Source organism: Dunckerocampus dactyliophorus, chromosome 7, assembly GCF_027744805.1.
Source record: "Dunckerocampus dactyliophorus isolate RoL2022-P2 chromosome 7, RoL_Ddac_1.1, whole genome shotgun sequence".
In the NCBI taxonomy this organism is placed as follows: domain Eukaryota; kingdom Metazoa; phylum Chordata; class Actinopteri; order Syngnathiformes; family Syngnathidae; genus Dunckerocampus; species Dunckerocampus dactyliophorus.
Genome location: NC_072825.1, coordinates 1,412,317 through 1,439,663, shown reverse-complemented (window position 1 = coordinate 1,439,663; position 27,347 = coordinate 1,412,317). Strand labels below are relative to the sequence as shown.

Here is a 27,347-nt window from a genome sequence, read left to right as displayed (position 1 = left end):
CTTTCACACCACTGTACATACTACAAACACTAATTGGAGAGCATTGAGTGCTGAGTGGGTGGACTCCTCACATCCCCCACCTTTAAAAAACTATTGATGAGGAAGCGTCTACAGACAGCAAGTGAACACACTCACACCAAGTACACAGACAAAAAAAAACATCCACTGACCTTCCACTGACATTCAGGATGCGGACTCCAGCGGTCTTCAGTGGATCCTTGCTGCTCCTGCTGCTGCTCACCTGGGTGTGCACCGAGGGCCACAGGCCGGTTATCATCGTGCACGGCATCTTTGATGGACCCAAACAGTTCCAAACTCTGAGTCTCTTCATTAGCAAGGTATGGTGTAAAGATTTCAAGCACATTTCAAGTTGCTTTAAGGCTGCTTGCGTTCGTGTTTCAAAAAGAGTTTAGGTGACATTTCCTCATTTTGAAAGGAAAATGACACACATCGGGGCACACACTGACATACTTGAAAATGCAATATTTCAGGTACATTACAAGACTTTTTAAGATTTTTGTGATTTAATTGTCATACTTAAAGTTGATCATATGTCACTAGAATGTATTTGAATAATTTTGTACGTGGAATTAGCTTTTTTTTTCTCTAAACCTTCCCGATGAAGCTAAAAAAAAACATGCTTATCATGTCCTAAGATGGAGGTAAAATATATTCACATATAGTAATGTGTGCGATGTGAACAAGTGAAATGATCTACTGTTATTTATATGTGGTGCATTTTGCACACGTGCAGTGAATAACGGGGATGTGTAGGTTTCTACCCTCTCCATGCTGAGCCTGATAATGACGTCAGTGACCACACCATCTCCTCTCCATCTCTCTGTCTGCTGGTTTACGTGGCTCCAGGTGCATCCCGGCACGGAGGTGACGGTTGTGGACGTGTACAACAATATGTGCAGCCTCCAGCCGCTGTGGAAGCAGGTGGAAGGTTTCAGGAAGGCCATCGAGCCCGTTATGAGGAAGGCTCGCGACGGCGTTCACCTTCTGTGCTTCTCCCAGGGTATACACAACACACACACACATGACTGTCACCTGATTGAACAAAATATTTGCATTCACAATTAAAGAAGAAGTATGAGGAGGCAAGATGGGATTAGAAAAGGTTAGAAAAGTTGACACACCCTTCCATTACTGTGCGAGTCAACAAACACTTAAAGGTCCCCTATTATGCAACAGTGACTTTATAATGCTCTCCTAACAGCAATATGTGTTCATATTGCCTCTTTATGAGCATCAAACTTGAGAAGAATCTATCATCTCCCTCACTTGCTCCACTTTTAGACAGGTTGCGGCTTCCTCGTGGAACATGATACCGCATCTGACCCACCTCCTGGCTGGATGAGCCACTCCCGTGTACAGTACATGCCCACCACTTCACTGATAGAGCAGCTATGTAAAAAATACATAAATAAATACATAAATAAGCAGCCTTCACTGCACGTCTTAAAATGCACCCCTGGAGCTCTGTCAACTATCCGCCAGTCAGCCACAGACGCCGGAGCTTACGTTTTATCATTTTGTTCCTCAACAAGTATGCTAATTTAGCGTAATGTTGCTGTTAAAATTAGGGCTGCGAAATTATTACATTTTAAAATCCGTTTAATCAGTTTTTGAAATTAATCAATCATGATTAATCACCATTAGCAACTATGTCTGAAATATTCCCCATTTTACTGTATTTAATGACAGATAAAGATAGATAAAGATAAATGACAGGACGGGATTATATAGATTTGTATGTTTTAACAGCTACAAATGAACTGAATATGTCGATCAAGCAAAAATATACCACGCAAGTCTCAAAATCTATTTGGCTAACACCAGTCTCCTTAAGTAGCAGAACATTCAATCACCTTGTTGTAAACCTTGTTATGAGAAATGAGGGCTTGCGTTCAAAGACATCACGTAATTTAATGTAAATCGTCTTGTTTTCAGTGTATTTTCCAGCATACTTAAATGTAGCAAATTGTAAATCCGAACTAAGAGCTACGAAGTGAGTGATAAGAATATCCACTTATCTTCCTGTTTATTTACGCACACGCGCGCGCATAGGCCGTTTTTGTGATGTTCGAAGTGTTCCCTGAATGCATCTCGCGGTCTTCTAATGAGAATGGGGAAATGTCTTTGCCAGGATGAAAGGACTAGGACGTGTGTGAGTTGGGAGATACACACAGTATACATGGTGTTGGAATTGTACTGCTGTTGATGTGTTCAGGTCAAAATGAAGTTATAAACGATATAGTATAACTTCTAAATTCTGACGCTCCAACGTGGAGACGCTTCACTGTGCTTCCGCGCCTGCTGTCATAGCCACTGATCTGTATAATATATCTGGATAGCTCATACGTCGCACGTCGCAGTGCAAGCCGCTGAAGCCAAAGAGACGCCATCTTACTACTCACATCTCGACTACATTGGCACAGCGTACATAGTGTACAGAGCAGATCAGGAGGCTCGCAGAACATCTATATTTTACATTAAAAAGCGGGGAGATTCTCCCATTCCTTCAAGTAACGCAACCTCCGTCCCTTAAAAAACATTTGACACGTTATTCTCTATCTTTTGGCTATATTAAATGTACTTTTTCCCCTTCCAATTCTCATTGCCTTTGGGACAAAATCTACTGTGCACCCTGGCTCAGCACTCCCCTATAGCAATGATAGTTTTACTCCTCTAGAAAGAGATTTTCATTTGAACTGCATATCCCATCCCTTTTTTCCACTAAAATCCATGGTCATGATCCTTTACTTTTTATTCTTACTTTCATACAATTCACTATGCTCTCGTCTGTACAAAATAGGAATCATAAAAGAGAGTGACTTTGGACAAGTTTTAAAATCATTTAACATTTTGCTGATTTTTTTTGTTTGTGTTATGAAATAGAAATAACCTCTTTTCTGATATACAAATATATTTTAACAAAAAACACAGGAATAATATGTGATAACCATAATGTATAGTAACCATAAACACATACACACACACACACACACACACACACACACACACAGAAAAAAACAACAACACTGAAACAAAACCATATGCTTTGGGTAAGACAATACGTTGTTTGCCATCTCAAACATACCGGTATGCATGTTCAGTAATGTTATTTTCCAGAGCATATCATATGAATGAATCCTTTTACGTCAGTCACTCAGCAAAAAAAAAAAAAAAATCCAAATGAAGGGTCATGCCGCATCAATTGTATGCAAACTGGCTTGCTAACTGCACTGTATACAATGCCTGGTAAGCATCATGGAAGCACTGAGATTCTCCCATTCCTTCAAGTAACGCAACCTTCGTCCCTTAAAGAAATACAAATATCATGATATAACAAAAAAGCCGGGGCCCGGCCTGGCTATTTGGGGCGGGGCTCTCTGGGAGGTGGAAGGCGGCCCCTTTCCTTTCATGCATTCTCAGTGACAATTACACGCCCACACATTCTTGCACCTTTAAATATATGAAGTCTTCCTCACATACAGAGATACCTGTACACACGTACATATGCACACTCGCAGTACATACGTACTTCCCCACATTAATCACTGAGTTAACCAGGGTGTTATTATGTTGTTGGTTTTATTACAGCGACGGTGATATCAGCAGTATGACTATAGTTTTTTTTTGTTTTTTTTTTCTTTTTACAATGATGTGCATTACAGTAATTTTCATTCTGCTCACTATCATGGATAATCATTTCATTACTACAATTATGTGTGACTGTTTCAATGCAGTATTATCATTGTGATCACTATCATAGTTCATCATTTCATGACTACAATTATGTGTGACTGTTTCAATGCAGTATTATCATTGTGATCACTATCATAGTTCATCATTTCATTACTACTATGTGTGACTGTTTCAATGCAGTATTATCATTGTGATCACTATCATAGTTCATCATTTCATGACTACTATTATGTGTGACTGTTTCAATGCAGTATTATCATTGTGATCACTATCATAGTTCATCATTTCATGACTACTATTATGTGTGACTGTTTCAATGCAGTATTATCATTGTGATCACTGTCATAGTTCATCATTTCATGACTACTATTATGTGTGATTGTCATTGACAGCTTTGTCATTGTGGTTGTTGATATTGTTTTGTCCTTTGTCCTTAAGTCCTTGTTCGTCTTTATAGTTGTCACAGACATTTATTTGCTGATGTCGTCCTGTATGTTTCTGTTGTTCTATCACAATTGTTGTTGTTGCTGCTGTTGTCCTTGTCTCTTGTCTCTCTTTTTTTTTTTTTGTTGTCCCCCCCCGTTTCCTTTTCTCTTCTTCTCTGTCCCCTCCTGCTCCGGTCCGGTCGCTCCAAATTTGCTTTATAACAAGCATCAAAGTCAAATAAATTTTGTATGACAGGGGAAGTGTATATCACACTTCTCCCTGGCAGAGTAAATCTGTTGAGCACTTGACGGCATTTAGATCTACAATTCTATCTGCTTTAAAGGCTGGACAGGACAGGGGGGGAAAAAAAAAAAGTACGTAAATTTCCTCTTAGCTATTATAGAGCTATATAAACGTATCAGTTCTGGACATACATTTAATCAGAGAAATTTTTACACGATCAAAAATATCTGAGAGATGGACAGTGCAAAACCCTTAAATGATCAATCATAAATCTGCATTTCAATCATACTTACAGGTGAAATGTTCGTCCACAGCCTTTGAACTGGCGATTTGTGCAGTTAATAGCGGCACATGCAGGCATATTAAGTCGAAATTTGTGTCCAATCTGAATTAATAAAAGAAGTTCACCATGAATGCAAAAGCTTGCCCGAGAAGTGTTTCTTGCGAGTAGCAATATGGCGGCCGTTTGCCTTCACAAGTCATCGCCAATGAGCTATCTAGATATATAATACAGATCACTGGTCATAGCATAACGGAGGCGTACTTCCTCTGGTGCGCATGCGTTAATTACTCAAAAAAATGTAACGTAATTAATGAAATAAACTAGTTACCTGTCCACTGTTGTGTATATGCTCCACAGTGTTTACATGCGTGGAGGAAGACAGCAGCGAGTCTTCAGCAGTGTTCCGCTGTGGAACACATTTTTTCATGCCCCCCAGATTTGAAATACTATTGAAAACCGGTAATGTGAATTGGTTTATCTGTATAAACCATTGGATGATTTGCTGGCACTAGCATCGTTCAAGCATGAGTAAAGGCACTAACAGACCTGCCAACCTCAAAGAAATGTTATATGTAAAGTCCTCATGCGCCCCCCCCCTTCTGCAAGCACTGGTCTAAATCAATCAATCAATCATTCCAATGAACTCAAATACAAGAGCGGTATAGAAAAGAACAGGACGCAGGCCCCGATTAGCTTTAGCAATATGGTGCAGGTGTACCTAATAATGTGAAAAATGAACATTCCCGTTTGTTTCTTCTGCAGGGGGTGTTATTTGTCGAGCGCTCCTCTCCACGACGCCCGACCACAACGTCCACACATTCATCGCGCTGTCCTCGCCCCTGGCAGGCCAATATGGAGGTCAAGTAGCCGATGACTGTATGAGAAGACGTGATAAAACAATAATAATAATAATAATGAATTGCTGTCCTTCCTCTAAACAACAGACACAGACTACCTGCAGCAGGTGTTCCCTGACAGCGTGAAGAAAACCGTCTTTCTCATTTGCTACAACAGCGTGGGACAGACAGTGTCCATTTGCAACTACTGGAACGGTGAGCAGCAAAGATGTTCACTGTTAAGAGAGTGAAACAATATGTTTTATAGTATTGCGCTTCTACGACTGCTCTAGTTTGTCCGTCCAGTTTAACAATCAGCGGGCTACTTCCTGGTTCACGTAAGATGTTACCAATGAGCGGCGTTTCCATTCTTGTTCTAAATCTACACACTACCGGTCAAAAGCTGGGTGCAGAATAGTTATTTGTGTTGTGTAAATGATTGCATTTTTTATACCTTGAACTTTGTCATGAAAGAATGCTGCAAACTCATTGCACTTCGATGTAGAAACGAGTTGTTCGGCGCTTCGGTGCTCCAGCACTCCCTTTTCTGTGCCGTGACAGACTCTCCTTTTCTCCGTGGCGCCTTTTTCTTACTTTTAATAATTCTAACCTTGACAGGAGCAATGGAGTATCCAAAACATCTACAACACTTGACGCATAAGAGCTCAACAGATCATCAACGTTAGAACACGGGCTGTTTTCAAACCTAATCCTTGCCATAAACTGTGTCCCTGTACTGTCATTAATGAGTCTTCCCTGAACAACTGCAGGCCCAACTGCTGGTTCGGGTGCAACAGGTCAAAGAAAACACAGAAGTGATCAGACGAAGCAACACCCACAACATTCACATTTGAAATAGCAACATCAAGAGTGTGCCCGCTGCTGTTGGTGGGTTCAGTCACATGCTGAGTTAGACAGCAGTGAGTTCTTGAGCGTGCCCGTCATTAGCTATGTCCACATGCACATTCAAGTCCCCTGTGATGACCAAACAGTCAAAATCAGTGCACACAACTGAAAGTAATTCAGTAAAATCGTCAATAAAGCAGATCTGTGGTGGTTTGTAAATGGTAATGTAAAGTATGGAACTCTCTTTTAACACCATTTTCAATGACACACAATCAAAAGAAGAAAAAAGCCCAAATGACAATTTTTGGGCGGAGGTAATGAGGAATGGATGGAAGTCTTTGATATTTTGTTTTGATGAGCATGGGGGTGCTTTGTTTGGGCGCTGCATTTCACGGAACAATCCAGCACAGGGCAAACGGACCGGTTTGTTACATGTAATGTACGAAAACCAAGGCAAAATTTTCAACAAAAACATAATCATACAAAAACTGGGGCGTACGAAAACCGAGGTGTGACTGTATGTTCTTTACACAGACCCTCATCACAGGTCCAGTTACTTGAAACACAACAACTTCCTGCCGCTGCTCAACGGCGACAGACCTCACAAAGAGATGGAATGTAAGGGTCAACTGTTCTCGTATCGCAAGTATGCACTGGAAGTAACAATGGGCCTCATTCACGAACATCTTCTTAAAAGTCTTCTTAAGAAGTGTACTTAAGAAGGCGCGGGTTGGAAACTGCGCCGCATTCACGACACGTTCTTAAGTAGGGATAATCGTTCGCACCGGTGTTCTTAGGTTGATGAATGCCAACTGCGATGCCCGTGCATGTAAGGCCTAATTTGCATAGGTCACCGCCTATTATTTCCTATATAAGGTAAAAAATGTGCCGTGCGCAACAGGCAGCTGGAGGCGGAGATGGCAACGTGCAAGGGCAAGACTGAGGAGCAGCTGGACAACAAACAGAAGAAAAACTTCAATTCTACTGAAATAGAGGTGCTTTTACAAGGAGTGAGCGAACACAAGACCACCTTATTTTCACGTGTATCCACCGGTCATCAGGCCATCCAAAAAGAGTCGGCATGGAGCACCATTGCAGGAAACATAAATGCCGTTTCCACGGAGAAACGCACCACCGCAGAGGTTAAAAAGAAGTGTTTTGACTTAAAATAGACTAAAAAAAAAAAGATTGGACTGCACCGGAGGGATCTGGAAGAAACGGGAGGTGGGCCATCAATCAGAAACCAAACCATTTCAGAATCTCTAGAAAATATTTACACAATCATGATGGAAAAATAAAGTCAAAATACATAGTTTGTGTGTGACAATGTATTTTTTCTGTGGTTACATTTGATTAGACGCTGCCTAATTAATACAGCAGCCCCGTGCTCTGGCTCAAGACGTGGCTGGGGGCGCATGTCGTTATCTGGGGGTGCTCCGTGCGCAATAGACACACCACGTTTCATTGCGATGTTATTCTGATGATCCTGAACACCTGCAAGAACAGAGAGGGAAGCCTGAAGCCTGAAGCAGGACATCAAATATTGGTGGCTTTCATCAAATAAATCTAATGGTCCCTTTACATTCTCTCTCTGTGCAGCGCACGTCCAGCCAGCTACTTTTTTTTTTTTTTGATGAATTGGGATTTGAATATATATTTATCGATGGAGTATATTTTAGTTGTTTTGATGATAAATAATTGTTGGGATATTTTATTTGCACTACATTTTTTGGGATGAGGTTACAAAATCCATCATGAGGGCGATTGCGCATTGAAAGTGCAAGCTTTGCTTGTGCGTAAGAGTCCTCCTGAGTGTTCGTAGAATTTGTTCTTAGATCTAAGAACTGTGAGTTAAGAACACGTTTCATGAATGCCAAAAATCTTCGTAAGAAGGCTTTAAGAACAGATTTGTGCGTAAGAATGTTTCGTGAATGAGGCCCATTGTCTGTACTGTACTGTGTGTACTCCATCACGACACCTCAGCCTGGAGGGACAACTTCCTGCGCATCAAGAAACTGGTTCTGATCGGAGGACCCGACGACGGCGTCATCACCCCGTGGCAGTCCAGGTTTGATGTTCGCCCTACATTTGGACATTTCTGTCAATAATAGTTAGATACAGTATTTTACATCAGGGGTGTCAAAACCTGTTCCACCGAGGGCCACATAGTGAAAAACGAAAGGATGCAGCTTTGCCACTTTGGTATTTTGTAAAGCAACACATGTGGATATGCTAAGAAGTTACATACATTTCAAGGGAAAAAAATGCATCTCAGCTTTGTCATATACAGGGGTGTGAAAAAGTATTTGCCCCCTTCAGGATTTCTTACTTTTTTTGGATGTTTGTCACACTTAAATGTTTCAGATCATCAAATAAATGTAAATATTACTCAATGACAACACAACTGACCACAAAATGCAGTTTTTAAATGACACTTTTTATTACTAAGGGAGAAAAAAAATCCAAAGCTACATGGCCCTGTGTGATTGCCCCCTAAATTGATTGCCCCCTCAACCTAATAACTGGTTGGGGCCACCCTTAGCAGCAACAACTGCAATCAAGCGTTTGCAATAACTTGCGATGAGTCTCTTCCATAACTGTAGAGGAATTTTGGCCCACTCATCTTTTCAGAATTGTTGTAATTCAGCCAAATTCTTATGGTGGAGTCATGAACACTGACCTTAACTGAGGCAAGTGAGGCCTGCAGTTCTTTGGATGTTGTTGTGGGGTCTTTTGTGACCTCTTGGATGAGTCGTCGCCACGCTCTTGGGGTTATTTTGGTTGGGCGGCCATTTGTTTTTGCCATTTGTGTCTCTCCCTGTGGTTTGCTGGAGTCCCAACGCTTTAGAAATGGCTTTATAACCTTTTTCAGACAGATCTCAATTAATCTCAGTTATGTTTTAATGGGGAAGGGTGGGGGGGCAGTCACTTTTTAACACAGGGCCATGTAGGTTTGGATGCTTTTTCTCCCTTAATAATAAAAACTTTCATTTAAAAACTGCATTTTGTGTTCACTTGTGTTGTCATTGACTAATACTTAAATTTGTTTGATGATCTGAAACATTTCAGTGTGACAAACATGCAAAAAAAATAAGAAATCAGAAAGGGGGCAAACACTTTTTCACACCACTGTAGCCCCAGACAACATAGCACATCCTTTTTCCTCATAATGACAATAAAATCACTGCTGATTTTTTCAATTTTTGCTGTTTGTATTAGTTTCCACGTTAAATTATATTTTTATAGCTTTTTGCCAAGCCTAAGTTTGCAAAAGTTACAACTTTTTTTGTTTGTTTCTCATAATATTACAACATTAAAACAAATATTTCAACTTCATGCTACTAAAATTGTTATTTTTTTCTCATAATTAATTAAAAATTAATGCAATTTTTTCTCTTTTTGCTGGTTTTATTTGTTTTTTTTATTAAATATTTTTAACGTGCTGTGGGCCACAAATAGACTCCAGGCTGCACTTTGGGCACCCGTGTTTTAGATGTTTTGTGAACATGGAGCACAGTACGTGTCCACATTTCACCACTTATTATTTGCCTGATGACATTTTGGAGACAGAAAGAGGATCTTATTCATAGTAGACATAAACTGAGGTACAACTAGAGAAGAGCCACTTCCCAAAATCATGGCGGAGGGTAAGCTGGGGGGGCATGAAAGTGAGATTTTAACACCCGTTTCCTCTTGCCCTCAGCCACTTTGGATTCTATGACAGAGAAGAGCACATTGTGGAAATGAGGAACCAGGAGGTACAACGTGGACTTTCATGTTTCATATCATCTCATGTCCCACACACAACCACTACTCTATTTGCATACCTTTACAAAGATTAGCAATCCACACAATACAATACAATACAAATGCACTTATTTAGCCACGTAGGAGGGTCTATTTTTGATACAGCTCTTATGGAGTGCAGTATTTGGCTACAACCAGCGGAGGCGCTGTTGAGTCAGTCTCAAGTAGTTTCTCAGAACAAGCAATAAATAATATAAATGTCATTGCAAATGATATTTAACTATTCTTTATTTTATATAAAAGGGTTTATTTTGACATGCTCTTAATGGTGATTAATCATTGAATTGATCATAAAGAATGTTCTCTCTTGAAGCAATAGAGCAGGGGTGTCCAAACCTTTTTCACCAAGGGCCGGATACCAAAAAATCAAAAGATGCGGGGTCCACTTTTACTTTTTTTTTTTTTTTTTTTTTTAAACCAACCCATGTGGATATGCCTAGATGGTTTTTATATTTAAAGAAAAAAACAGCCTGCATCTCAGTTTTTTGTTATCAGTTACTTATTGACTTTATTCTCATATTTTGACTTTATTGATTGGCTGGCGACCAGTCCAGGGTGTACCCCGCCTGTCGCCCGAAGTCATCTGGGATAGGCTCCAGCATACCCCCGCGACCCTAATAAGGAGAAGCGGTATAGAAAATGGATGGATGGATATAGTATTATAACTTTTCCCAGTTTAATTTTCCAAAAATTGCAACTTTTTCTCTTTTGTTTCTCATATGATCACTTTTGTCCTTGAATTTCCCAATTTTATGGTATTTTTTCTTTAAATATTATGATTTTACTCTCAATATTTTGCATTTATTTGTGTAAAGCTACTACATTTTTGCTGTTTTTTAAAATCTTTCTTATGTAATTGTATTTTTAGAAGGTGCCGTGGGCCAATAAAAAACAATTTGGACGCCCTTGCAATACAGTAGAGGCAAAATGGAGCACAGTATTCGACTGCAACCAGCAGAGGCGCTGTTGAGTCAGTCTCAACTCAGAACAAACCTTTACTAGTGATTGTAAATATCATTACAAATGATATTTAACAACTTATTGATTGTTTTACACATAGTTTCATAAGGAAATATCGTTAAATGCTCATTTTTGATGATTTTAGCTACATTAGTGGGTGCAAATATTGTGCCACATTCTTGTGTGCTCACAGAACTGATCTGATTTTCTCGGTTCCTCACTTTTTGTCAGAATGTCTTTCTTCCTCGCCTGTTTGTTTAAAAGTTTTACAGGAACGACACGTTCGGACTGAAGACGCTGAACGCCCGTGGAGATGTGTCGCTGTGCCTCCACTCGGGAGTGCAGCACATCCACTGGCACTCCAACTTCACTGTGTTCAGCAGCTGCATCGAGAAGTGGCTGACTTGACTTGAACGCACCTTCACACTCTGAGGAGAAGACACACATCATCATCGTGTGGACTCGACTGCCGCCAACATTGACGCACACGATTGATACTGCAGAGCTGGGGTGCCCAAAGTGCGGCCCGGGGACCATTTGCAGCCTCTGGCTGTTTTTTTTTATTGGCCCTAAAAATATAATTTAACAAGAAAACTAAATTTAAAAAAAACAACTCCCAGCGAAACTTAAAAAATCATCAGTAATTTTTTATAAGAATAAAGTTAAAATATTAAAACAAAAACTTTGTAATCCAACAAGAGAAGGTCAATTTCATGAGCATCACATGATGTTTATTTTTGAAAAATGTCTTTGGAAAATCAGGTTATGGAAAAAGTTACAATGCAATTTTTTTTCTTTAATATTTAAACTCTATGCTATTAAAATTACCATATGTTAAATGTCCTCATAATATTACAAGTTTATTCTCGTGAAATTTTTTTCTTTTTTTTCTTGTTAGAGTACATTTTTCTCTCAACATCTTGACCTCATTCTCATAAAATTCCAGCTGTTTTTTTCCATTTCTGCTGTTTTATTTTTTAATTTTCCAACTAATTCAACTTTCTTCTTATTTTGTTTCTCATAATATTATGACTTTATTTCCCATAATATTTTGACTTTATTCTCATACCTTTACAACTTGTTCCCAAACCTAAATTTCCCAAAATTACAGCTTTTTTGTTTGTTTCTCATAATATTACGGCTTAAAAAAATCCTTTAATATTTAAACTTTATTTTTCCTTATAATAAATTGAAAATTTATGAAAGGGCATGTGTGTTTCTCCAGCTGCCTAGAGGGCGCCAACACTCAAGCGTACTGCTGGCATTAGATCCCACCTCTTCCTGCTTTGAGTAAGCTGATGTAACACAGGCGTGCGCATTACTCAAGTTTATTGTCAGGAAATGATTAGTATTTGGCAAAGTTTAACTACTCACATTAGCGCTCATGGAATGTATGCCTGTCATAATAACATGAATGTAAATTGTTGACCACCTCTCTGAGGCTGCTTTGGTGTATGTGCGCACGCCCGGGACATGTATGTGAATACCAACAGCTTTGAGTGACAGCTAAGTTATTTTATCTGTGAGAAAATACAAATTTATGACAATTTTTATGCAGTTTCATTCGTTATTGTGAATTTAGACATTGTTTGTACAAAATGTTCTTTTATACCAACAACTGGTAACACATGCTAGCCGGTGGTGGTGTTATACTTTTGGCTTAAAAAAAAAGCAATTTAGAGCGACTTGGACACAGTCCTTTTAAGTATAAAAAGTACACAAGGATTTTCTTAGTTTGTTTTCCACATTTGGCTCAGAGGATAGCCTGTACTGTACCTGTATCAGCATCAATAACGACATTAGCTGATCATAACAAAAGGCAGTATATATATTCAAGGATTGAGCAATATTTACTGAAAAAAGAAAACGTGAGTATATGCCAAATATTTTCTTATCTTGTTAAAATACTAACTACTACACTAACTCCCATTCAAACACAGTGAACCGGAAGTTTTGACGTTAATTGTGTTTCAGACAAATCTCGGTAGGGGCGGGTAATGACAAAGCCATTACTGCCCCTTGGTGGACATCAGTGAAATTGTCCCTTCAAATCTCACTGTAAGTGTGCACATCTGCAGTTGTCTTTAAATATTTACAGTCCTATATTAAACTTTGCCTTAAGTTTTACAACTGCATATCACGTGGGAACATCCTGTTTACGTCAGCGAATGCTTCTTTATTTTATGTACATTAATGAATTCATACATTCATTACATGCTAGCTTTTTATTCTTGGCTCTCGTGGAAGGTAATGTATAAGTATATAAAGGGAAATTTTACGTCCAAAAGTCAGGATTATTAGGTTCGACAAATTAACCCCTCCCCTTACGGGCACGGGACCCGACAGGTATGTCTGCTGACGTCAGCAAGGTGACACCCACCTCCCCGTTGTGTGCTGTTCAGTCGAGTCACTTCAACCAGTGTTGGATGTGTTACTCCGCGGGAAGCTGCAACTCGTCGTTGAATAAGTGAAAATTTCTTGGACTTTGTCGCGTCCGGCAGAACGTCCGTGAGCTCGCCGCGTTTAAAGGTAAAATTATTTCAGATTTGAAAGTTATAGACGAGCCTAAAAAGCTAACTCGGCGTTGTTGAATGAACGCACACTTGTTTGAAGGTAACCACCGACGTGGCTCTATTTTCTAAACTCACACGGTGCTTTCAGGTACCCTCGGAAGAAGTACTGAAGCACAGACGCTAGTGACAGTTGTTTTCTGTCAAAGTTTGTGTGCGTGTCTCCACTTTTGAGTTGGTTTATAATTGCAGTTATGTCCACACGGCGGAGAAGCAGGACGTTTAATGTGGCAGAAGTGACTGTGAATTCCGGTGATGAGGCGTGGAAGGGAAAAGTTTAGTTCAGGGACGCCGCTGTCTGCGTGACCAAAGGTCGACGTAAATGTGACACTTTTCGCGAACAGTTCTTAAGACAAACAAGGATTGCAAAACATCTTTTTAGCTTCTCACCCTAAGGATTAGTTCATTGCTTGGTTTGTGTGTGTTGCGTACCGATCATATGATTAGTAATGGAGCACAATCGAAGCTAACATCCGTCGACGTTGTCACTTATTTTGAAAAACCCGTCGTCATTTCCGCCTAAACGTCTGACAAAACGTTCTGTCACAATTTGAATGAATGAATTCGTTCGTTCATTGAAGACATGAATTCACTGAATTAACCATGTTTATTTCTTTATTAGCCCGCTCGGCAAGATGGCCTCCCGAAGTCCAAATGACTTTTGCCGAATATGTGGAGGTGCTCTTCAGGGAAATCAAAGACGCTGGCTGTTTGGGGGCCAGCACAAGAAGGCAGGTCAGCCTCAGACCCCCACAAGGTCCCTGCGAGGAGGAAGCCTGTCCGGGTCCTCGCCAAGCAGCCCGTGGGGTGAGTTTTAAACGTGGGGTGCTGTGTCACGCTGCATGGTGGTGTGTCGTGTTAACATGTCTCCATTCGCAGGCAGCATGTCATCCCTCGGCTCCTCCTCGTCCCTCTCCAAGTCCCAGTTGTCCCTCAACTCCCCCTCCAAAAACATGGATCTGATGGCAGTTCTGACCCACATCCTGGGCCAGTCTGTGGTGCGCGGCGGCGGGCGGGGAGAGTTTGTGTGCGGCAAGTGCATGTGCGTCCTGGAGCGGGTATTCAAGTTTGACTCGGTCATTGCCAGGGTGAGGGTGCTGTCGTCCGAGCGTCTTCACAAGCTGACACAGGAGCGTGATCGTATCCGACGCTGGGTGCGCCAGAACTACACCCAGAGGCACCCACAGGATGTGCCGAGCGAGGAGGACGGCGAGGCGGAGAAGGAGGGCTACCGGGAGATGCTGAAAGAGAATATGGCTCTGTCCGAATATGAGTGCTGGTCAGAGAAGTGGGACACGTGTCCGTATTTTATCCGAACAGGGAAAAGATGCAAGAAGGGTCAAAACTGCGAAGGCTGCGACTCTTTGCGGGTGTCTGACTCGGATTACGAGTCCGTGTGTGGCGTTCCTCGCCACATACCTTTCCAGCTGTTCTCTCCACTGGCCTTGTCCCGGGATAAATCCCACAGCATGCCCCTCCACTGGCAGAGGATCCCATCTGTTTGCTCCAGTCCCGCCTCCCTGGCGGCGTCCACCTTTTCCCTGAGGGCGCCCTCCCGCACCGAGTCCATCCATTCTCTGGACTCCCTGGACGGCTTCAACCCGTTTGATTCGCCGGGCGATCACTCAGTCAGCTGTGTTCTGAGGGCGCTGAGGTGCATGGAAGGAAGGCCTGTCAGTTCACCATCCGGGAGCAGGATTCCAGTGCTGGCCAGGAAGAACAAGAGGCGGCGGTCCAGTGAGGTGGCTTCTCCCACTGTGAGCGGGATCTCGAGCTTCGGCGATGTGGAGAACGGAGAGCATGAGGACGTTCTGATGGAGCTGAAGGACGAGTTCCTGCCTCTTCATCAGCAGGTGGGTGTGGCTTGGGAGGGGTTGGCACAGAGTCCGGAAAAGCCTGGTGAAAATGGAGGTATTATAAATGACATTTTCTAAAGTCGAATGAAGAGAATCCTCAACATGTGTGCCGGGCACTACTGTTTCACTCCAGTCCTGTAGGTGGCACTAATACACATTAGCGCCACCTGCTGACTTTGGTGGATGACCAAAAAATGATGTACAGTAAATCCTTGCCATTTCACGCTATGAATTTCACGACTTCACGCTAACGTTTTTTGAAAACTATATTAATTATTAAATCATGCTGTTTTGTGGTTGAATGTAGCCTATTAGTCAAAAATCTGCATATTTAAATACATTTGCATAAATTAAGCATTTTCAAGCATAAAAATGGCTGATTAAACTAAAATACAAATATAAAAGCATTCAGAAGATGCATTCAAAGACGTTATAATGTGTAGTATTCTACACTGGTCACGAAGTGTCAGTAATGTTACTGTAAAGTTTGGTGAGGCACACAAGCACCAGACTTAACCAACAGACTTTTATTGCATGTTTAATAATAATGATGATGATAATAATGGATTGGATTTGATAGTGCTTTTCAAGGTAACCAAAGCACTTCACAATACCCTATATACAGTCAAACCTGTCTATAGCGGCCACTAAAGGGAAACGGCCAAAGTGGCCACTATAAACAGGTGGCCGTTATAGACAGGTTGGCGGCCATTTTGAATTTGTGCGCGCACGTATTAACATGTCTGTGATTCGAAGGTTGTTGTGTTTGCAGATACATATAATTATACTGTTACATGTTGACCAGTAGAGGGCACTGTGAGACTGTGGATAAAAGTTGTAAAGAACTACAGTCAAACCTGTCTTAGCGGCCACCTTTATAGAACGGCCACCTGCCTATAGCAGCCACTGAAAAATCCCCCGCAGCAAATTTACATGTTATAGACCCTGTGTATAGCAGTCTCCTTTTGGACATGCAAAATTGTGAATTGTACTATGTGATGTGCTACTGTTTGACTCATATGCATGTTCAGGATGAATTAAAGCCATGAACCATGATAATAACAAGCCTAGTAGTGCTGTACAACTTTTATCCGCAGTCCGCAGTGCCCTCTACTGGTCAACATTATTATTATTGTTATTTTTTTCTTTTTTCCTCTACTGGTCAACATTCAAACTGGACGCCGACCTGTCTATAGAGGCCACTTTTGCAGACTCCCTCTAGTGATTGATATATATATATACAGTGTATATATATTTCCCTTTGATCGGAGGTGCTAATGGCAGGAGAGGATTAGACCACAACTCCGCCCAGGCTTAGTGTAAGGAACCAATAGGAGGAGGGCATTGGCACACCAATTCCGCCCACTCTTACTGTATTTAAGGCCTAGGCTACCAGCACTTGTTAGTTCGCTGACGAAGCTCTTCGGATGAGGAGCGAAACGTCCGACACCTTCTTCACGTCCGACACCTTCTTCACAGACAACTCCTGTACGACTGAGAGCCTACACAGACATATACTGTATATATGTATATATATATATATAATAGTACCCTGGGGTAGTCTGACGGAAACGTGCCTGCCAATTTGTGCGCCTGCAGCTTCTCGGACCACCACCAAGCATTCATTCACATTCATACATCAGTATGGGCAGCAGTGGAGGCGAGGTGGGTGAAGTGTCTTGCCCAGGGACACAATGACAGTGACTGGGTGGGGGGAGCGCTGATCGAACTGCCAACCTTCCAGTTTCTGGACGACCTGCTCTACGTCCTGAGCCACTGCCGCCCATGCGGCAAGTTTGAATGATCTCAGAACAGGCACAATAATCCCGAATAAAACACGGTCGACTGTTGCGACTGTAACCCACGCCAAGCTAAAACTCAACTCTGAACCCCCGACGTCACTTCCTGTCTGCCACCCACTGAGCTCCCCCTAGCACCGGAACACATACAGCAACACACTTGAGCCTTATTTATGTCTTAAATTGCTTATTATTGATTTTTCATATTGGGTAATATGAATGTAAAGGTGACTCTAGGGGTGTTATTTCATGTCTAGAGGGCTCTAAAATGTTAAAAACTCTATTTAGAAAACAGGTTTTTTTAGGCCCTAACTATGGAAATATACTCTTTATAAAAAGGAACTGGAACCAATTAACCGCGATAAACAGGCGATTATTTTCTTCTTCTTTTCATTAACTGTATTAATGCTGCTTTGTCATCTGTGACAGGGAACGCTTGGATTTAGACGTACATATATACTTGATATATTACATGCGGGGAAAATGTGGAATGTGAATATAATTGACACATTGAAAGCAACTTGCTTTTATTCTCTACCTGAACAGGAGCCGCTGTCAAAGGTCCGGATATGACATGGCTCTACAGTAGAGCCTACATATTGACACAGTTAGCAACGTGCTGCGGTCCCGCGTAGCCGTACGACAGCTTTTCAATTACCCTCCTGTTCCTACTTCCAACCGTCTGTGTTCAACATAACATCCTTTGTCCCCGCCAGAGCGACACTCGCCGTGTCCAGCAGGTTGTCAGGCACCTGCGAGGGCAGCTGGACCAGGCTGAGGCCCGCGTCAGGAGCCTGGAGTCTGCGCTGAAACCGAGCTCGACGAAGGTCAACGAGGATGCAACGCATGTAAGAAATTCATGTTTGATGCACGAGTGCCCCGTACGCTGAGTTTGTTATGTAACCTGAGGCGGAGGTGCCGTATGTTTAGCCTCTGCAAGGGTGTGTCACCTTTGCTTATTTGCAAGTGTAGACACACACACACACACACACACACACACAGAAACAGAGGAATCTTGCCAGACCAGTGGAGTTTGCCCTGGGCTCAGCAGTCAGGATGTTTATCGACGAGGACAAAGGAGGCATTCACATGACTGACAGACATCTTATTGTCAGTTAGAAAATGATTAACGAACCTGTCAATGCAATGGTTTAAACCAGTTGGGTAACCGCAGCAGTTTGCATTGCAGATTTACTGCTGATGAGTATTTGCGTTAAAAAGCTGTCTCCTATCATTATCACATTTACATTTTCAAGGCAATAGTAGCCTTCTGCCTGTGGAGGGGGGTCAAACCGCATTACTGAATGTCACCGTAGTGTAAGCACTCCAACTAGGCCTGTCACTGCATGTGTTGGTGCACATTGTTTCTGTAGTGGAATGGACAGAGAGAGTGAGCCCTCCTCTCATTCAGCCTCTTTGTCCCCATACGTGGAGGCGGGGCTACTAGTGAGTGGATACGCAGACAGAGTGCTAGCAGTTAGCAAGCAAACGCTAGTATGAGTGAAGGCACAAAAGCCATGGTTTCTAAGCTGAATGCCACAGCTGCAGTGTGGCAGTGCAGCAGAGCCTTCGTCCCAACAGTCAACGCTTACTGAGGTGTTTGATCGGCAAAGTAAATATAAAACAGAACAACGCAAAATGGTCCGCGCTCACAGACTGTGTCGCTTGCTACATTGCAAAAGAAATGCAACCTTTCAATATAATTGAACAGCCAATTTTAGTGTGTGTGAGTGTTTTTTTTTTTTTTTTAATTTATTAAGAGAGAGACAGAGACAGTGTCTATTTTGTCTTGTTTTGGGTTATTACTTTTTATTTTTATTTAAGTGCAATTTTTGCTAAAAGATAGTCCATTTTATTTTCATTGAGTTTTTTTTTATTATTTATGTTAATTTTATTTAAAAGCTCTTGACATTCCAATTACAATGTTAAATATTATTGAGAAATTAAAGTTTATTGCTTCCAATACGATGTAATGTCATTATTTTGCCATATAATTAATGAAAATATGGTCTCAAAAAATGTGGTCAATAATCGATTATCGACAATAATTTGTAGGATAATTGTTGTCCAGCAAAGTTTAATGTGACTGGCCTAACTCCAAGTAATGCCTCTATTCAATTAAGCACTGCGTCTCTGATAGTTACCAGGTTTGTGGGCTGCAAAAGCAAATAACTTTAATTAATGCCTCAATTATCAGATTTCTTTCACCACAACAAGAAACATCAGTCAACAAGAGCTATGTTTTCCTTTCCACTTTTTCATGCACTCCAAATCATTATCAAAATTTAAATAATTAACTTTGCACTTTGGAATATTTATGGTCGGTAAACCCATGCTTTTGGTAACAAGTCGCTAACAATCCCTTGTCTATTCTTGTTTTTTTAATTTTTAATCTTCTTGTTGTCTCCAGTTTCTGCCGGAGGAAAATTGCACCTCCCTGCTGCCTCGCCTGGCTCGCTCCCTGCACAGCCGCGATCGTCTGATCCAGGTGGATGACGAGAACGGACTGACCCTAAGCTCTCTGGAATGTTGTTTGTCTGTGCGGATGTGTTTGCCCTTAAACGCCTGGCAACCTCACGTTGACATGCTGGAACAATGCAGTGATGAATGATGTCATTTGATGATAATAATTAGTGTGTGGCACTAGACACATTACGTACAAGAATGACTACACGACACCCTCTTTGCTGACTGATGTCACGGTAATGTACTAATTTATCGCATGTGTGCGTGTCCACTCTCAGGAGTGCATGGCTGTGATCAGAAGAGTGTGTGTGGAGGGAGAAGGAAGAGGAGGGGTCACACTCGCTGAGGAAATCATCAACAAACTGAGAGAGAACCTGAAAGAAATCCTCAGTGACGAGAAGGTTAGTGGACGCAATGACTGGACATGACAAGACGAGTCGCCCCTTTACTGGCCGTGTCTCTGCTGCCATTTTCCCGACTTTGTGCATGTGCATGTTTGGGGCAGGAATTAGGATCCCAAAAGTGGGGCACGCAAAGTGTCATTGTGGGCACGTGAATTAAAAATTAAAAACAGTGTGACCGAAGTAGCTGGCAACACTCAGAAATACACAGTGCGCATGAAAGCCACATCACAAGCAGCGCCTGTACAGCCTAGGTAGCACACTGCAGAAGAAAGGAGACAGAGCACACAGTTGCTCATTGTTCTGTGTGTGATATAGGAGCAAATGAGTAAGTTTGATGATTATATTGTGCATTTATTTTGAAAAGGTATTATTTATTAAATATATCAAACAGTTGAGTAATAATTCAGAGTAAGATGTGCAGGAGCAGGGGGTACATGACTTCAGGTCAAATGTTTGGGAACCACTGATTTCTAACAGCTGCACGGTGGCCTAGTGGTTAGCACACAGTCAGGGGATCAGAAAGATCCTCGTTCGAATCGAATCGAATCGAATCGAGTTTGCATGTTCTCCCCGTGCGTGGGTTTTTTCCCACATTTCAAAAACATGCACGTTAGGTTAATTAGAGACTCTAAATTGTCCATAGGTATGAATGTGAGTGTGAATGCTTGTTTGTCTATAAGTGACCTGCCAGTCCAGGTCGCCTGAAGTCAGCTGGGATAGGCTCCAGCATACCCGCGAGGATAAGCGGCATATATGGTTAAATAGGATGAGCAGCATAGAAGATGGATGGATGGATGATTTCTAACATGCAGGAGGAGTCAATGTGCTTGCAAGCGGGTGAGGGGTTTTGACTTTGTGGATTATTTTGAGTAGTCCTGCTTATTTTGATTTAGGAATTTGTGGCGGTTCCCATGAAGCAGCTGGCAAGGAACTATAGCATTAATTATATGACATGTTTTTATGACGTGCTTGAATGTAGAGTCATGTTTCATTATTCCTTTCATTGTTGTTTTGTTTTTTTTATTATTAATAGAGCGCCTTTGAGTGCCAGCATCTTCCAGCCACCATACACACTCATCTGGTGCCATCTAATGGACAATAAAAATACTGATAGAATGCACAATTCAAACTAGAAAAGTGACATATTTTGCAACATTATGTCTGTAATTTAAGAAATCTGATATGCGACTATTATTTTGTGATCTTTCTACAGGTTGCCATGAAAAGTTTGGCGTCTGAATCGGCTGAGAAAGAAAAGCGTCTGGAGGAAGAGGTTTCTTCGCTAAGGAAAGCCGCAGGAGACCGCGAAAGAGACCTGGACACACTAAACACAGTGCTGCAGGGCAACCAGGACGTTATTAACGTAAGCCTGCTCTTAAAACACGGAACACATCAATGCAAACAGTGTTGACACATCACTCCACTGAAGGTTTTTGTTGTGCATTTTCTCCCGCCAGGGTCTTCGGGTGGCTCTGAATGAGAAGGAGCATCACCTGCAGGAGGTGGAGAAAGAGAGGGAGGTGTGGAGGCAGCGGGACAGGGCACTTGCTGCCACCATGCAGGAGAAGGAAGAGCTCATACACGTCCTCAAGGTGGAGCTAGAGAGCTGTCAGAGGGATGTTCAGGTAAAAAAATTCAACTATTGATGTCAAATGGTCTTGTTACCATGCGGTCCATCATGTTCCTCCAGGCTCTGTCCAATTCTGTGATTTGCCAAGGCTTGGCAGGGGGCGGAGCTGAGGCGACTCTGGCTTCACAGCTGAGGGAGAAGCAGAGTCACCTGGCAGCCTTGCTGAAGGAGCGAGAGGGACATAGCACCACCTTGTGCCAGGAGGTCACCAAGCTCACCGCCGCCCTGCAGGACTACCAGACTGTTGTTGAGGTCAGACAAGCGTTCCAGCGCAGTACTTATTCCATTTTGTTGCCTCGAGTCTACAGGAGATAAAATCCTTCCTGCTTTTACCCGTGTTGTGTTCACGTTTCAGAGTCAGCAGGAGAACCAGGCTCGGACCACGTCCTCGCTGATGGCTCAGCTCAATGATGCCAGGCGGGCGTTGCGTGGCGAAGAGAAGCGACGGAAGGAGGCGGACAGAACGCGGCAGAACCAGCGAGAGGATTCTGAGCGAGTGGAGAGGAAACTGAGAGACAGCCTGGAGAAGAGAGACCAACTCATAGAGGTAGGTATGATTTGTAGAAAGATGCCAAAATAGAAGAGAGAGGTATCTATAAAAGGATGCATATGAAGCTAATAGTTCAGCCTGGACGGAGGTCTAGTATTGAACAAGGCTTTATCTCTCATGTAGCAAATCCTCCAGGATGCTGAGGAGCGGGACTGTCAGTTTGTGGAGCTGCAGCTCAACTTGCAGAAGAAACGTGACGAGCGCTTGTCGGCCGTCAAACACGCGCTGTAACGTCAGGATGGCCGAGCGTCGCCGGATGCCAAATTAGCACTTTCAGCACCAGCTTTTACAGTACTGCCAATAGCGTACTTGCTGTATAATGGTGGTGTGTTTTTATATTTAATTCTGCAGGATTGCACTTAGAGCTGCTGGGTTCTGGTACGACCCACAGAGAACTTGGAGCCTTGAGAGTCAGCTACTGCCGTTACGGAAAAGCTTGATTTAAAAAATGAGCACTTATCACTCTATGTACAGTCATTGATTTTTGAATGTCATTGGTCTCTTGATGAAATTCTGTTTGATGCAGCCTTCTCTGAATGATCAGCTTCCTCTGTCTTTTGTCTTTTTTTTCGTTTGCAGTTGGGCACAAAAACAGTCTTTTTAAGAACTTTGCTCCTCTGCTTTCTGCTACTTCTGGACATTTTTTTTGTGTTTTTTCTTGTAGTATGTGGGACGTTCTATTTTTAGCTCAAGAGAATTAAATACTCTGATCCAAATTATATGGCGTTGTCGTGTTTTTGTTATTTTTTGTTTTGTTACATGTATGGATAGAACTCCACTCCAAACTTCCTGTTAGTGGCGTCATTGTCCCTCCTATCCAATCACCAAGCAGCTCGGGTTTCAAGTTACTTCTGGGTTGCTATGCTACCACAACACTTTGCTGCAGGCATATAAATTCTCAAAACAATCAACAAGTGTCTTTTTACGGTTAAATTCATTTTAGGAGGGATGACAGCTGAGAGAATGAAGCTCCAGGTGGTTCCACTCGGTTCTATCACCGTAGGCCCGAAGTCCTGGCATGAAAGTACGGTCCGCTCCATCCGGCGTGCCGAGCACCTGGTTCGGCAGACCCGAGCTGGTGGACCCGCTACCTGCATCCAGCCGCGGAACCACAGCGCCTCAGCTGGTCACAAAGCGAAATGCAGCGACAACATGCCATCCAAAGAAAGGAGAAATAAGATGTCAAGATCTCAAACTGCAAAGTCAACGGTGAGGAAAATGTTTGAGCATGGAATTTTTAGAGTTCAAGTACACATTTAAAGTAAAATAATATTAGAAAAAAACATTCCAATATCAGATGCAAGTCAATATCACTCTCCTCACAGAGGATGCTCATGGCTCCATTCCCACTCTCCAGCTTGCGCGAGCAGTGTGCAGCAGCCAGCGTGGCGGTGGCCGGCGAGTACATGCGCCAGGTGCGGGACGTGGAGGTGCAGCTGCGCAGACAGGCGAGCAGGGTGAACCAGGAGGTCGCCAAGCTTGAGCGGGAGAGAGGGCACCTGGAGAAGATGCTGCAAAGCCTCCGGGCCAGTTTGGAGGTGAACAGGCGGGGCTCTGAGAGGAGAACCAAGAGGCCTGCCACCTCGGAGACGGTGGGCTTAGAATAATGGGCACTCGTTAAAATACTCATACATGTAGAGACCTTATAAAAGTACTATTTTTAAATTGAAAAATACATCATATAATAACGATTTAAAAATAATAATAAATGACAAATATATAAAAAAAAAGTAACTCAAAAAACAATACTACTTTTGAGACTTGTACATGCTTTAACAGTATATCCATTATATATGATACATTATTATCTTCTTTCATTTCATATTTAATTTCTTCATTATTATTATCATCCCGTTCTTTGCTGATATATACATTGGGAGGCATGTGGCATCGATTTACACTCAATTTTAAGTCACTTCTCCAAACCTTCAAAAGGTTAGTAAAATTATTTGATTGGAAAAAAAAAAAGTTTCCTGCAAATCTCCTGTTTCCTGTTAAGTTCGTAATTAAACTGCAGCTTAACCCATTTGAACCAGAATGAGTTTCAAGTTTAACCCGGTGTCAGGTGCAGCGCTACACTTTCTATGTCCGTCAGCGACCTGCAGGTTGTTGTGTCACAGGAGAAAGATGGTGCTGATTACTTGCTGGCGCTGGAAAGGAGAGAGCTGACCCAGTTGAAAGGGGACCTGGATGGAGCGCTAGGAAGCACACAGAGCCATCTGCAGGTGACTCTCAGCACCAGGAAACATCCTTGATTGAGCAGCAATTAAGTAGTTTGTCTCTCTAGGCCCTCCTTCAGAGCAGCAAAAAGCTCCTACAATGTGTCGCAGAGCGGGCCTGAGTCCTGGAGCTGCTGCCTCCTAGGGGTTCTCCCAGAGGACGTGGGGCAGCCACCCAGACCTTCAGCAGCGCAGACCCCCTTAGCCCCTTTACACCAGGTAAATGACGACTGGATCTTGCAGGAAGACGTTTGATTCTTCATCCTCACTGTTCATCTTGTTTCCTTTTACTTGCAGAGTGCAAACAGGCTTTAGAGTCGTCCGCCTCAGCGCTCAGCCAGTCGCAGCTGCTGAGAGCAAAAGTCAGAGAGATGCTGACCGCCGCTATCGCTAGGCAGAGGGAATGCCACCTCAGCGTCAATGACGGCCTGGTGAAGAAGATTGCAGAGACAGTCAGTCTGGAGGTAGGTGTTTTGACGTGGAAAACACAAAATGGTGTGCAAAGGGTGCCCAGCGGGCCGTTTTTGGGCCATGGCATATTCTAAAACTGAACTGAATTAATTATTAATGAGTTATTTTATTAGATATTACACTAATTTGCTTTGTCACCTATAATACAAAGCTAATGTGGATGTATTGTTAAGATAGCTTGGCATTTACAGTGGTACACTTTTTGTGACAAGATACACAAATGTTTTGCTTTTGTGTCAGTTCAAATATCGAAACAACTGGACCACAATATTAACGACACAAAAAAGGGTTGTTTCACATCAAAATAACAATTTATTTACAAATACTATTTACAATTTTCACATTTGGAACTAAACTGTGTATGTGCGTGCGCGTGTGCATGCGTTCAAATTTCCCAACAATGCGTGACCTGCACGCTGCACGCCTCCACGCTCTCTCACTTCCTCCTTGCCGTCGAGCATGTTAATACATGAAAAAGATCCATGCCGAGGTCTTATCAAATGCACTTTTGCCACTGTGTGGCTGCTTTTATGGCTTAAAACTGCTAGAAATGTGACCTCTTTTAATGTGCACTTGCGTCATCACCTCTTTTTGCCTCGTGTGCGAAAAAACGTATAAATACGTCTTTGGGAGCAAGTGTTGTACGTCATTAGTTCATTAGTTGCAAAGCGTTATAACCAGAATAAATCAAGATTTTAGGCAAACAGAAATGTATTTTTTTATCAAGAAACTTATTTTCAAATATACGGTATAGACACAGACTGACCTCGGTTTTTGTACGCCCCGGTTTTTGTATGATTCGGTTTCAGTACAATATCGCAAGTAACAAACTAGTCCGTTTGCCCTGGGCGGTATTGTTGCGTGGAATCGAGCGCCCAAGCAAAGCACCTCGCTGTCTGTGCATTTTTGTATTGTGTGCGACAGCTACATAATCCGCCATGGGGCCAAGGAAAGTTGCGAGTGGCAGCAATGTGATAAAGAAGGTGAGAGAAACTATGGAATTCCATCTTGCCGGGTGCACAGGAAGCCTGCATCAACAATAACTTCCATCCATTCGTCATTTCTAATTATTTCACGTCGTTTTCAGCATGTAAAACTATAATTATTCTCCATAAAAAAAAAATTGTAAATATCTGTGGGCACCACGTCACCCTTTGAATTTTGCAGCTTAATTCTATCACGATTTTCAAAAATATATTAATTAATAGTCATGCTGTTTTGTGGTTGAATTCTATTTACAGTTTTTCAAGAATAAAAATGGCAAAATTAAGTAAAATACAAATATAAGACAGTCATCAGATGCATTCAAAGATGTTGTGATGATATGTAGTATAGTACACTGGTCACTAGGTGTCAGTAATGTTACTGTAATGTTGAGTGAGACACACAAGCACCAGACTTGATCACCGGAACAACAGGCCTTTATTGCAGGTTTGAATGATCTCCTAAGTACGCACTTGACTAACAATTGAGCACACACGGAATGGAAAGCAACGATGGTGCGAGTATGTAAGCAATAATCAGAGAAACATTGTTTTTGTCGCAGCAAAGCCTGACGCTGACCATGGCAGCCACCAGGCAGGCGGAGTTCCGCAAGCAAAGGGAGGTCAACTGTATCCGCCACAGCCACGGCAGAGCACAGGTGGGTGTGCGCTGAGATATCGGCAACTATGTTATCAGTTAGCTCCTCCGCCTCGCTGCCATTGTCGTTCTTTGTGATGGCAGGGTCCTGAAAGCTGAACAGACCTGTGGTGCAGGTGTACCACAGACACCCAGGGACGCTTTTACCCGAGGCTACTCGTCTTATACAGGTGCTTCTTTTTCTCTAATGTATAGGACGCCTTCTAGTCCTTCTCCCAAAGTCCTATATTTCAATCAATTTTTCAAGATTAAAATGTGAAAGATATCCTTGTGAATATAGTCAGTAGTCTGGACTTGAAGGAGTTCCTCAGGGCTCTGTACTTGGTCCAGTTTTTTATGATTAGTGGGTGCTATATGCGATAACATACATGCACTTTCTGTGCGTGCCTCAGGGGAGCGCTGTTCTGCGGCGGTGTCTCAAGTCGTCCGAGGACGAGCTGCTGAGGCTCCGGCGGGCCTGCCAGCGGCTGACGGAGGAGCTGCTTTGCAAGAGGGTCGCGGCACAGGTGGACGCCGCCGTGGTCCGCATGAGGCGCCAGCAGGTGAACATGCGAGCCATGCCCGTTCTCCTCCAGGGGGCACACAGACGACAATTGCCCTGTGTGCAGTAGAGCTGGATTTACAGT

The 27,347-nt window shown here is 42.5% G+C and overlaps 3 protein-coding genes across 5 annotated transcripts; all 3 read left to right on the top strand.

The window, feature by feature from the left end:
* The first annotated feature begins 151 nt into the window (after positions 1-151).
* Positions 152-12,800, top strand: LOC129185082 (lysosomal thioesterase PPT2-A-like). The gene is made up of 8 exons (XM_054781767.1): positions 152-338; positions 868-1,021; positions 5,429-5,524; positions 5,611-5,718; positions 6,883-6,966; positions 8,332-8,416; positions 10,052-10,106; positions 11,380-12,800. The coding sequence occupies exons 1-8, from the start codon at positions 189-191 to the stop codon at positions 11,521-11,523; spliced, it is 876 nt and encodes a 291-aa protein (XP_054637742.1). The 5' UTR covers positions 152-188; the 3' UTR covers positions 11,524-12,800.
* A 712-nt stretch (positions 12,801-13,512) lies between these two features.
* si:ch73-95l15.5 (uncharacterized) lies at positions 13,513-23,446 on the top strand. Of its 3 annotated transcripts, none has more exons than XM_054781766.1 (11): positions 13,513-13,644; positions 14,308-14,492; positions 14,565-15,538; positions 18,057-18,188; positions 19,751-19,828; positions 20,085-20,207; positions 21,424-21,573; positions 21,668-21,835; positions 21,901-22,092; positions 22,196-22,387; positions 23,334-23,446. In XM_054781766.1, the coding sequence occupies exons 2-11, from the start codon at positions 14,321-14,323 to the stop codon at positions 23,340-23,342; spliced, it is 2,190 nt and encodes a 729-aa protein (XP_054637741.1). In that variant the 5' UTR covers positions 13,513-13,644; positions 14,308-14,320; the 3' UTR covers positions 23,343-23,446. The 3 variants fall into 3 exon arrangements, 2 of the variants coding, with proteins under 2 accessions (XP_054637741.1, XP_054637740.1); XM_054781765.1 differs by lacking the exon at positions 23,334-23,446 and adding an exon at positions 22,514-23,316; XR_008572034.1 differs by lacking the exon at positions 23,334-23,446 and having other exon boundaries at positions 21,929-22,092; positions 22,196-22,340.
* On the top strand, positions 23,354-27,346 carry ccdc105 (coiled-coil domain containing 105). Its single transcript, XM_054782054.1, is given in 9 exon segments — positions 23,354-23,468; positions 23,536-23,599; positions 23,718-23,982; positions 24,511-24,615; positions 24,678-24,828; positions 24,907-25,073; positions 26,627-26,722; positions 26,817-26,891; positions 27,114-27,346. Coding segments are annotated over 9 exon segments (1,257 nt in total). The 3' UTR covers positions 27,333-27,346.
* The last annotated feature ends 1 nt before the right edge of the window (position 27,347 follows it).

Coding starts and splice junctions, on each gene's coding strand:
- LOC129185082 (XM_054781767.1), top strand. CDS start 189: ATGCGGACTCCAGCGGTCTTCAGTGGATCCTTGCTGCTCCTGCTGCTG. Junction 5,719..6,882: donor CATTTGCAACTACTGGAACG/GTGAGCAGCAAA, acceptor TTCTTTACACAG/ACCCTCATCACAGGTCCAGT. Junction 8,417..10,051: donor ATCACCCCGTGGCAGTCCAG/GTTTGATGTTCG, acceptor TCTTGCCCTCAG/CCACTTTGGATTCTATGACA.
- si:ch73-95l15.5 (XM_054781765.1), top strand. CDS start 14,321: ATGGCCTCCCGAAGTCCAAATGACTTTTGCCGAATATGTGGAGGTGCT. Junction 14,493..14,564: donor CTCGCCAAGCAGCCCGTGGG/GTGAGTTTTAAA, acceptor CTCCATTCGCAG/GCAGCATGTCATCCCTCGGC. Junction 19,829..20,084: donor GCCGCGATCGTCTGATCCAG/GTGGATGACGAG, acceptor GTCCACTCTCAG/GAGTGCATGGCTGTGATCAG.